The 12752-nt window shown below is 41.4% G+C and overlaps 1 protein-coding gene across 2 annotated transcripts in view; it reads right to left on the minus strand.

The window, feature by feature from the left end:
- Nucleotides 1–12752, minus strand: part of TRAPPC12 (trafficking protein particle complex subunit 12) — a 75535-nt gene that overhangs the window by 7935 nt on the left and 54848 nt on the right. For both annotated transcript variants that reach the window (XM_034432026.3, XM_034432025.3), the window contains exons 9-10: nucleotides 11928–12001; nucleotides 635–733 (exon numbers count right to left, since the gene is read on the minus strand). In XM_034432026.3, coding sequence (XP_034287917.2) covers nucleotides 635–733; nucleotides 11928–12001 — 173 coding nt within the window. The remainder of the gene's footprint in view (nucleotides 1–634; nucleotides 734–11927; nucleotides 12002–12752) is intronic.

Genomic DNA, 12752 nt, shown 5'->3' on the forward strand with positions numbered 1-12752 from the left:
TGATGTGGCTAGGGCTGCTTGTTGCTAAGAGGGCAAAAGGGTCCTTTTCTTTCTCTTGAGAACCACTATAGAGAATTCGGCATTGCAATCTGGGGAATGAAAAGTTATTTTCATGAATTCCATAGAAAATGTGGAGTATTTATTACACCCCATTCATCTTTCAGTATTTGTGTGTTTATGATAAAGTGGAAAATATCAAATACCCAGCATCTCTTACTGAATAGGGAACAGCTAGTCTACAAAACAATGCTCACCAAATAATTCAATGAGTTTACAGAGTTTGTTGTTTCAACTATTATATTTTCATTCAATAATAATCAAAAGAATATTCACTACAATTAAGTTGTAGGTATTCTGGAATAGCAAGAAGTTAGGTGGACAAACCTAGGACATTCTCCCTGATCTGTTGGAACATTCACCTCATATTTCCTTCTAGACTTATTTGGTACTGATGCAGCCATCTGCTTTACATCTTTCGGCAATACTTTGTCATTATTTTTGTTTCACAGAATGACACAATCCACACATCCAACTATCTAAAATTAGGGCACTTTAAAACCTCTCCTATGTTAATACTAATGTAATGGGGCTCAGCAGGGTTTTCACGTGGCGTTATTCAGAATCAGGTACATACCTGCAGGAAAATCCTTCCAATTCCACTCAACAGCTGAGGCTCTTGCTCTGGGTAATATTTCATGACGGTGTGATATGTCTCCACAGCAAGCACATAGTCCTAAGGGGTAAAGCAAGCACAAAGGGGGAGGGAGGCAAAGTCAACATTTATTCTGTGCTCCATATAGCTTAAAGTGAGCGAAGCTGCAGACATGCATGATAAAACAGATGGAAGCAGAAATCTTCAAATTGGGAAGGACACCATGCCTGAAAAATATAATGACAAGATTTTGTATTTTCTTGGCACCTAGCAGAGGGAGCGGACACACAAGAAGAGACAGCCCCACGTGGGAGCAATGTTTCACTGCTTCTATCGCAGGCACACAGCACATAGGACAAAGCAGCCCCAAAGTCGAATCAAATTCAGGGAGGCGTCAGCAAGCAACAGTTTCATATTTGCCAGGATCACAATAAGCATCCTCTGGCTGTTTCCTTCCTCTCTCTCCCAAAGACATACATACACGTGCATATACACAAACACAAATTGTTCCTTATCATTCTGCATGGGAAGCAAACCTCTTCTGTGGTGCCAACTGCTCTGTCGGCCAGATTTCCAATGCTCTGAAAATTATTCATGCTGGGAAAATGGCCACAGTTTATGTGTTGCTTCATGAGGGAACCATCGCTACAGCTAAATGAAGGGAATTTCAAATGAGCTCATCAGAGCTGGGATGGGGGTTCAGTGAAAGAATAGGAACCCCCCCCCCCCATCCTCCCTCTTTTGATTACTGTTCAATGCTTCTGAAGAATGGTTTATAAAAAAGGGGGGGGGCAATTAGGAATGTTTATTTGTTGACCATATATAAGCTTCCTGAGGGAGATACCTTGGTGTCCATTTAAATGTGCATCTTCAAAAATTGAGTTTAAAAAAAAACAAACGAAAATCAGTTTGGTGCAGGAAAATTAATTCTGCGAACATATTTTCAATAGTAAGAACACCAGCGAGGAAGCGGTACGATTGGGCTCCTATTCTTTTATTTTTATTTATTGTGTTTCTAATCTGACAAGTTCCTAAAACGCAGGCTGTGTTAGAATAAAACACCACAAAGCAGGCACTGATGAGAAATTAAAAACCAAGTACCCTGAATGGGAGCAAATACAAAGAAATTCTATTATAGACAGGGCTTCATAGTTCTGCACACAAGCCTGGAGGTAACAATTCTGCGAATTCCCAGCAGGGATCCTGTGTCTCACCTCTCCCTCCTTGCCCCTCTCCCTCACACACACTTCAGTTATTCCCAAAATTGTATTACACTCTTCTCTGGAAAGTCCAAGTTCAGGTGTGGATTTCTGGCTAGCTGTGGTCATAACACACCTGGGAAGGGAGGCTTCAAATGCATTCTTCAGACACAAGCTCCATATGCAGTAAGGTGCCTCCTGCCATCTGTTCCTCTTTCCGCCTTTCTCCAACAGAGATGCTGCCAGATGCAAAGCCCTAACACCTACTCTGCTTTCAGGCACACCAGCTTTTCCATTGAGGCACAGCATACAGGGATGCTTCAACCGGGGGTGGAGGGAGGAGGAGTATGAATTGTATTTGGACAAGTCAATTAATGAAAATTACAAGTACAATTGGATTTTTTAAATTTATTTATCTAATCCCACTTTTATTGTATAAATAACTCAAGTCAGTGAACATACATAATACTCATTCCTCCTATTTTCCCCACAACAACAATCCTGTGAGGTGGGTTGGGCTGAGAATGAGTGCCTGGCCCAAAGAAATCCAGGCTAATGTCCCACTTTTAAAAACAGGAATAGGGCAGCACCAAAGTTTTCTTTAAAATTCAGTTACAGTATTGATCCCCAGTCTTAAGGCCAAGGCAGTCATAAAATTTTTGATTTGCCCTCCTTGCAGCCTGCAGAGTGGCAAGAACCATTCTGTAGTCAAGTAATTCTGCTGTAACATAATCATATACAGATTTATGTTCTTTGTCTCCTTTATATTAGAAAGGTGAATCTAAATTAAAAGGAAGTAGTTAAGCACCAGCCTTACATTTTGCTAGAAGAGTATTTTAATTGGTTGATAAGAAAGACGAGAGAGATGGAAGGAGAACAAAATAGTTAGATGACTACGAAAATGCATCTTTTGCTGTGGAGATTTCATATTTCAGTATTCAAACCCATGCAATTTATTCACACAATTGTTTTCCAACCCTACTCCCCCATTACGACTAATATGGAGTATATTTTTGTGGAGTTATGAGCTTATTTTTTAATTTATGAATGTGATGATAGCCAATTAATAGCTTTTCTCATTTTAAGCTATGAGCCCTTTCGTGTAAACTAAGCAAAATCTAATTTCTGAATATTTCTCTATTTCCTGAAGTCATGCTGTAGTCTTCGCTCTCTGCATCTATTTAAGTTATGTGCTCTTGTTATACAGGTAGTCCTTGTTTAGTTACTGGAATTGGTACAGAAAATGATCACTAAGTGAACCGTGTGTCTCTGTGTATGTGTGTGAGAGTGAGAGAGAGAGAAGAGAGCGGGAGAGAGAGATATGCTTCAAAGATTGCTGGTTGCTGCCATCTCATTCAGCTAAATTCCTTTCATACAGTGTCCTGTGCCTGTCCCATTTTCCCCCATTTTGTCCCCTTGCAGGACAGAGAAATTAAATAAGCTATCTCTTCCTGAGCTGCTTTGCTCCCTAGGACAATCAAGTTAACAATCTCAGCTCTATGACCTTCAATTAGAACCTGCCAGTCAGTTCATATTGAAACTGACCAGATCTTAATCAATTTCACACTGAAGGCTTTTGTTGTCATAAATGTGTGCCTTGATTGTAAAATTAATTTTTTATTACCATTTATTACTGTTGCATTTGTAAATGGACACTATCTGAGGCAGTTGTTAAATGAGGATTACCTGTATTAGAGTTCATAACTACCGTATTATTCGGACTATAAGATGCTCTGAAGTATAAGACACACCTAGCTTTTGGGGAGGAAAACAAGGGGGAAAAAATCTGCCTCCCAGCAATTTTATTTTTTAATGGCTTAGGACCTGAGTACTTACGAGACCACCTGCTGCAACCGATAACCTCCCACCAACCAATACGCTCTCACAGAGTAGGCCTACTCATAGTACCATCATTAAAACAATGTCGTCTAGTAGTTCCAAGGGAGAGAGCCTTCTCTGTGGGGGCACCTACTTTTTGGAACAAAATACCCCCTGGAATACGAACAATCCCAGATCTTCGCACTTTCCGACGTGCCCTGAAGACCTTTCTGTTTCAACAAGCAGGGCTAGCATAAACATCTAAATTCTATGCCAAGATCTTAGCAGATACACCAAGTTGACTCAATTTATTATTTACTGTTTATATATATATATAAAAAATTATTATATGTATATGAAATCTTAAATCTGTTCACTGCCCTGAGTCCTTTGGGAGAAGGGCGGTATAGAAATTCAATCAATCAATCAATCAATCAATCAATCAATCAATCAATCAATCAATCTGTTTGCTACTGTTGCAGCAAACAGTAAACAGCCTGGTCAGCTTCAGCACAGCCTGATTAACATAAGCAGCTGATAGGCAGTATTCCGGGAGGCTGATCCAACTGCCAATCAGCTGTTCCAGGCTGCGGGGATCGCCATCGCCTGTCACTGCTGCCGCCAATCACTGCCTCTGGGTGCCCCGTTTTCAGCCTCTGCGCGTCCCGTTTTTGGTCCGTTCCAGGTGGCAGGGATTGCTGCCGCCACCGCCTGTCCCTGCCACCTGGAACAGGCCAAAAACAGAGGCTGAAAATGGGGCACACGGAGGTGGCGATAGGCAGTGGTGACAGGCGGTGGTGATCCCGACAATCTGGAACAGGTGATAGGTGGTATTCTGAGAGGCCAATCCAACTGCCAATCAGCTGCTTGTGCTAAATCAGGCTGTGCTGAAGCTGACCAGGCTGTTTGCTGCAAGGAGATAAATTTATTTATTTATTTATTATTTATTAATCAAATTTCTATACCGTCCTACTCCCGAAGGACTCAGGGCGGTGAACAGCCAAGATAAAATACAGATAATACAAATATTAAAAAAATCCCTTAAAATTATTAAATATTTCGGCCGAAACACAGATTAAAACACCCAATTTATAAAATCACAAATTTAAAAATTTAAAAAATTTAAAAGATGGGAGTTAGGCCAGGCCAGCTTGCTGAAATAGAAAAGTTTTGAGAGCACGGCAAAACGTGCGCAGGTCCGGGATCTTCCGTATCTCTGGGGGGAGCTCGTTCCAGATGGTAGGTGCCCCCACAGAGAAGGCTCTCCCCCTGTGGGCCGCCAGTCGACACTGTTTGGCCGACGGCACCCTGAGGAGCCCCTCTCTATGGGAGCGTACTGGTCGGTGAGAGGCTATTGGTAGCAGAAGGCGGTCTCGTAGATACCCCGGTCCGATGCCATGGAGCACTCTAAAGGTGGTAACCAAAACCTTGAAGCGCACCCGGAAGACCACCGGGAGCCAGTGCAGCTCGCGCAGGAGGGGAGTCACATGGGAGCGCCATGTCGCTCCCATAACCACCCGTGTGGCCGCATTCTGGACCAGCTGGAGCCTCCGGGTGCTCCTCAAGGGGAGCCCCATGTAGAGAGCATTGCAGTAGTCCAGGTGGGAAGTGACGAGGGCATGAGTGACCATACGTAACGAGTCCCAATCCAGAAAGGGACGCAACTGGCGGATCAGGTGAACCTGATAAAAAGTCCTCCTGGCCTCAGCCATCAAATGCTCTTCTAAAGACAGCCGTGAGTCCAGGAGAACACCCAAGTTGCGAGCCCTCTCCGTGGGGGCCAATGACTCACACCCAATAGTCAGTGATGGCACCAACTGACTATATCGGGACGTCGGAAACCACAGCCATTCGGTGTTGGATGGGTTGAGCCTAAGTCTGTTTCTTCCCATCCAGATTTGCACAGCCTCCAGACACTGGGACATCACTTCAAGGGCATCATTGGGGTGATCCGGGGTGGAGATGTACAGCTGAGTGTCATCAGCGTACTGATGGTACTTCACCCCGAAACCACGGATGATCTCACCCAGCGGCTTCACATAAATGTTGAACAGAAGGGGCGAAAGGACCGACCCCTGTGGCACCCCACATATGAGGGGCCTCGGGGTTGACCTCTGCCCCCCTGTCAACACAGACTGCGACCGGTCGGAGAGAAAGGAGGAGAACTACGACAACACGGTGCCCCCCACCCCTAAGTCTTCCAACCGGTGCAGCATGATACCATGGTCGATGGTATCAACCCCTCTGAGAGGTCTAATAGGACCAGGACCGAGGAGCAACCCCTGTCCCGAGCCCTTCAGAGATCATCAACCAATGTGACCAATGCCGTTTCTGTGCTGTATCCAGGCCTGAAGCCCGACTGGAACGGATCTAGATAAGCCGATTCATCCAGGTACTGAGGAAGCTGTCGCGCTACCACACTCTCAACAACCTTCGCAACGAAGCGAAGGTTGGAGACTGGACGATAATTTGCCAACACTGCCGGGTCCAGGGAAGGTTTCTTGAGGAGAGGCCTCACCACCGCCTCTTTCAAGGCGGCAGGGAAGACACCCTCACTCAAGGAAGCATTTATAATCCCCTGGAGCCAGCCTCGTGTAACCTCCCGAGAGGCCAGCACCAACCAGGAGGGACACGGATCCAGTAAACATGTGGCTGCGCTCAGTCTGCCCAGTATCCTGTCCACGTCTTCAGGCGTCACAGAATCAAACTCTTCCCAGATAATACTCACAAGACCTGCCTCTGTCCTCCCCGCTGAATCTACCCAGTCAGAGTCCAGATGTTCCCGAATCTGAGCGATTTTGTCATACAGATACTGTACAAAATCCTCGGCTCTACCCTCCATTGCTGGGAGGCAGAGGCCGAAGGGTGGGGGTCTGGCATGGCTTCGGCAACATTCGCTGTATAAGACACACAGACATTTCCACTCACTTTTTTAGGGGGGAAAAGTGTGTCTTATAGACCAAAAAATACGGATAATCAGTTTATCAGGAATCTCTTTAACAGAATGTGAAATGTAATACATTTTGATTCAAGCAAAATATCTGGTCAAGCACCAAATATTGAGCAACTAGTTAAATGTAGGCTGAATAGCATGTCAATTAATTAAACACATAATTAGCTTGAAAATCATATTCATGGTGTCTCCATCAATGGCTTTTGTCATCAGAGATTGGCTAGAGATATTGAATGGGATGGCACAAGTCTCAAGTCCTCTTAGTCTAAGAAATTATTATTAAATTTCAGATGCCACAAAATTGAGTATAAACACTAGAGGAGAGAAATAAAACTCAAAACAATATTGGTAGGTTTGAGGAATGAGCTGAAAATAACCAAATGAAGTCTAGCAGACAAATCTGTAGTTCTTCATTTAAGAAAGGAGAATCAAACGTATGGGCATGGAATGGGACAATACTTGGTTTGATAATATTACATATAAAAAAATATTTTTGAACAGCAATTGACTGCAGGGGATAAATCAAAATGTGCTTTCAAAACAGACCCGATTTTAGGTGGTATCAACTAAAATATAACTTTCAAATTGTGGCGGGGAATCACACAGCTTTCTTCTTCTTTGATCAAACTCTACCTCAAATACTGTGTCCAGTTCTGGCCACCACGTCTGATGAAGGAATCAAACAACACGCAATATGTTTTGAGCAGGGCTAACAAAGATGATAGGAGATGAAAGATGAGAGAGGTGGAAGTAGCTTTTGCTTTGAGGAAAGACATTTGAGGAGGGAAATGATAGCATCCTTCAAATATGTGAAAGGATGTCATGCAAAAGACAAACTCCTGTTTTATTTTCTTCTAGAGTTTAAGACACAGAGTGATGCATTTGCATTCCTGGAAGGCAGATTCTGACCAACAGAAAGGGGAAAAAATGTCCTATCAGTAAGAGCAGTTTGACATCTGAACCCACAGAGATTGAGGGACCAATGGCCTGAATGACTCCTACCAATGCATATCAGTGCCCAATTAATAAGAAATGCACCTTTCACTCATCTTATTCCTTATTCTTAGTAATCTACTTGTGCTTTTTGTTAGAAAGAAACTGATTTCCCAATTCATAAGAATGCAATGTATGCTACTGACTTTTGGGGAGGGGAGGGAGGGCTGTCGCTAGATGGCAGCACGCTGCATTTTACAGCAATTCCGAAGAAATCTAATTTATTCATGACACATTAAATTACAGCTGACAACTAAATGACTTCTTTGGAAGAAATATAGAATATAAAAGCTGCACCAAATTCTTGTAAATATATACTCCTAATTATTTGTACTTGTCTGATTTCAAGTCTTATTGGCATGAAAATACTGTTTTATAGGAATTCTAGACACTGTTAATGTTAATTAACTTTATTATCAAGCTATTTTTAAAACGTAAAAAAAAATGCAAGAAAATAGTTTCCACCATTATATAGAGGCTATGATTTATGCAGAAAATGTTAATTTTTATAGAAGTGCATCTTGTATTATTGTAAGTAACTTTGCAAACTTCATCACATTATTATTTATACATTACAAAACTCTTTGACCAACTGAATGGGTTGCTTAAGCATAAGGAATGGAGACTCCTTCCCTCCCCCATCCTCCACACCCTTCAGATGTGATCTGAATTTGATCTAGACAGTGGCAGTTGCAGCAGAACTGATGGGAAGTCAGCCGGGAGAAGTCTACTCATTAGATCCTTGATTCAGGCAAAGGATAGTATATTCCAGTAGGTACTCAGCATCAGTAGTACTAACAGTGGCAGGTCCCATTTCACACAACACCAGGGCAACAGCTACAAATCATATTTCCACTGGGCTTATGTTTCCTACCACGATGAAGATACATTTGCAGAGAACTACAATACTGAAAGTACCTTTACTGCAATTTCAGATAATGTTGGGATATTTGCCCACACATCCCCCCCAGTCCCTCACATTTACTCTTCTGAAGTTAAAGAAATGTTTTGTGAGCTGTGAAAGAGAGTGTGAAGGGCCTAAATAAATAAATAAATAAAACAACCACAAGAGTACAGTTCCCTGAATTCTGTTGATGCCTCAAATTTCAATTTTTAGTACTCTTTTGAATGTATCATGTGAACTTTGCTCGGTGGAATGACTGGATGGAAAATAACTCCAAGTTGTGAAATGCAATCAGTGATATCTAAAGAAAGTTGTTGGGAAACTTTAAAAAAAAAGCTTAAGTAGTTGAACTTTATGCAAAAAATGCAGAAATCTAAATGCATAAAATGGTTTTAGAAATCTGCTTTTAGACATGTCTTTTGTATTAAAGTCAAGATTGCATTTGGATACAAAGATTGAGCTGTGATGGAACAAACAAACTATACATGGGAAAAAAACAGATGTCTAGCTGCTACTAAAGAGAGTTGCTATAAGAAAATTAAATACAAAGAAAAAGAACCGATTCTGAAATTTGTGCATTTCAGAGCCACTTTTTTCACACCTTAAAATTCCTAATTCCAACTATTCAAGGAAACCTTTTGTTTAAAATTATTGTCCCTTGACTTATTTTGCTAAAGCATCTTTTATCAATATATACTATCTAATCTCTCCAACTATTTATTCCCCAAATTAGTTGGGATGATACCTTCCAGGATTCCTACACAGCTGAAAATTCCAGGGGCTATAACTCAACCTGTATTTTCAAGGGGAAGGGGGTGGCCTATAAAATACCATTGTTGGGGACAATATGCTAACTCTGTAAAATGCTTAGAGAGGGCTGTAAAGCACTGTGAAGCGGTATATAAGTCTAAATGCTATTTCTATGTTTGTCAAATATCATAGAATTTTTATCCAAAGATATATATGGTAATAACTACCCCTTTGTGATGGATCCTGTAGATCTGAAGACTATGGATAGGTTTAGATAACTTGCTGAAGAGAGCAAAGTCTACTTTGTGGCTACCAGAGTATGAATATTGCTTTTCATAGTTTATTGAGGGTTGTTAGAAATAGTAGTGTATTCCAAGTATTTGCACTAAAAGAAAAACACAAGACTAGTAGCCATACAAATGGCTACTGAAAAATAGTTTACGACCTATCAATTGTTGGTTTGAAATGCAGCTTAAGAAAATAATTCCATGCCGCAAGCTGTTTGTGGAATGGGACAACTCACCATCGCCAACTTATTGCAGCCAACTTGCCATGGTCAAGTTGCCGCAGGACAACTCGCTACAGCCAACTCACTGCGGGACAACTTGCAATGGGACAATTCAAAAATTCAATTATTTAAAATAATTAAAAATATATTTTAATTTTTGCTGCTCCCATTTCATTTTGTCCCTCCTTTGGCATCTTTTCTTTAATGATTCTGTTATACCATTTCTTCAATATTAGTGTAACTCTTGACCCACAGTGAGTTGTCTCATGGCTAGTTGGCCACGGCAAGTTGGCCGCAGCGAGTTGTCCTAGATCTGGGAAGTGGCTGTGAATGTACTTCCCAAAGATGCATTTTTTTGTTTTTGCAATTTGCAATGGTATGCTTGAATACACTAGAAATATATACAGAATTCCTTTTCACAAATAATTTGTTACTCTGTGTAAGCTCCATATTAGGGTCGCAATCACTTTGTTATACTGCTTCTCAATATACAAAATAGCTTACAGCTAAGCCCAAAGATCACAAAGGCCTACTACATAGTGCTCTTTCTAAGTGATAGTATGTCATCTGGTAATCATATTACTATTTGTATACATGAGCCATCTTAACAATTGCTAATTTAACATGTGCAAGAAGTAAGCTAAACAATAAGATTTGCAAAATTATATTAGCTAAATACCGTATTTTTATATTTCTTGTGTTTGCTGCTAACCTTGAGTTTACTAGATGTAGCATAAACCAGTTATAAAGAAGTAGGGCTGTATGGCGTTTTAGATTCAGCTCTCCAAAAATCTTCTGAATGTGCATGTAATCCTCTCTGCAACTCTTTAAAGTAGCTGCATCTTTTCCCAAGATTATGAGCCAGATAAAGATCCAGATGCTTGAAAGAGATGTAGAAAGGGACAATGTGTGTGCTTCCAAGCAGCTTTTTGGACTCAAATCTGAAGTGCTGAACGGTCCTAGAATTTCATCTTCCCACTGTTTTTTAAAGGAAATCTGCATAAATTGACAGATGGGAAGAAAAATGCTTCTCTGGACTGATTCGAAAGCCTCAACTCCCTCCAGGCAAGAATCAGAAATGCAGCTGAGACAAGGAAGTAAAGGCTGACAGCATGCTCATTCATCTATATCTTGGAGGAAATTCACAACAAATCACGTTTATTCTTCCAAAGTGACACTAGCCATGCAAAGGGGAACTGAAAAGTAGGGAGATTCTGAATGGTAGCATTGGTCAAATGAAGCTTTTTTTTCTTCAGCTACTCCTCCGGGAAAAGTCTCGTTATGAATTTTTGAACTGGTCCGTAGCCCTTTATTAAATTAAGACACTGACCTTAGTAGGGCATCTGAACAAATTAAATGAGGGGATATTAATTCACCTGGAGACCAATTTTTAGTCCTGCAAGAGAAACTACAAACATTCACAAAGATTTCAGTTGAAATTTACTTAACCTCATAGAGACCCTATAGATTGCACAATGACCCGGTTTAGCTTGGGACTTGACAATGGAGACCAATGCTATTACTACAGAGAGAAGTAAAAAGAGAAAAATAAATAAAAAGAAAACATTTCTGGAGATTTCACTGATTTGTTAATATCCATGAGGATATTATCCGTTGCCCTTTTTGTATTATTAGTAGCCAAACATTTCTGTGCTTCAGAGCATTTATAAAACAGGAAAGATATTGTTGCACTTTCTTTTCCAATGGCAATAGAAAGAAATGGAGATATGTACATATTATGCTTCACCACATCTGAACCTGAAATCAATGACAGCGTGAATGTGTGCAGCACAAACAATATTAGAACACAATTTGAATAACGGGTGTCACTAGTTTTAGGATGTTATCTGGATACAAGGGATGTGATGACCCTGCTAGAGTTTGAATCAATGTGTTCCTGATTCGAAACCTTTTCTTACAAGTCGGCTTCTACCTCTTGCCAACAAATACATAAAAGCCAAAGAAAACTGTGGCAGCCTGGAAATCCAGTCCTTTTGTTTTGCTGTTTCTCTCACCTCCGAAATGATTTCGGCAGGAATCGCCAGCTATGCCTCCAAATGACCGCAAACGGCAATCTACCTTCTCTTCAGCCTCTCTTGACATTCTACTCGAGTATATATGGTAAATCTGCAGCAAGAGCACCCACCTACCTTCATCATTAGCAGGCAGTTTGCCGTGGAGTACATCACCCGGCCCAGACGTGACCTCCACAGCTGAACAGAGGCTGTAAAATGAGAGCAGCTTGTGAATGTGCACAAATAAATTAGAAGCTCTTTCCCTAGCCATCAATTATCGGTCATATGTATTCCAACTGAAACGATTTCCCCTCGTTAACATCACCACATTTTGAGCACAGTGTTTCTAACATTCTGCCATGTTGCTCTGAAAAACCTGCACCCACTCAATGGAGAGAGAGGCTTGATTGGGGAAAGGAACAGACTGTCTGAATAAATGAAGCATAATACAAAGCTGGGAAACAACCTCTCCGCTTTGAGCTCTGGCAATTCTGCAAGGAAGCAATCATTTAAGAGAACAAAAGGCAGGGAGGAAGACAAAGAGAGAGAAAGAGAGAGAGAAAATGCATACACCAAGTCATTAATTAGGACTACTGATGAGCAATCATCTGATTTAAGCCATTAAATGTACACCCTTCCGCTTCTCTTACTGACTGATGCTTGAAAAACAAAAACAAAAAAACACTACTTCATTTTGGCAAGGAGCACAAGGGTTTCAGGACTATCTGGGTCTGGGGTCTTGCACTTATGTGTCGGGCTTAGGAGCCTGGAAAAATCTGCCAAGCTTCTCTGCCACTCCTACGCTACTGAAGCTCCCGGGGTTTAAAGGCTGCTGCCTGTAGCACCAGCCAATTTCTCACTCCCTTAGTTTAGAGGCTGGCTCCTCATGTGAGAGAACACATGGCTCATGAAGATCCTGCACAGCTTAAAGGGATCAGAGGCTGCAATGCCAGGAAAAAG

The sequence above is a fragment of the Pantherophis guttatus genome, chromosome 1, assembly GCF_059756535.1.
Source record: "Pantherophis guttatus breed Tessera chromosome 1, ASM5975653v1, whole genome shotgun sequence".
Lineage (NCBI taxonomy): Eukaryota > Metazoa > Chordata > Lepidosauria > Squamata > Colubridae > Pantherophis > Pantherophis guttatus.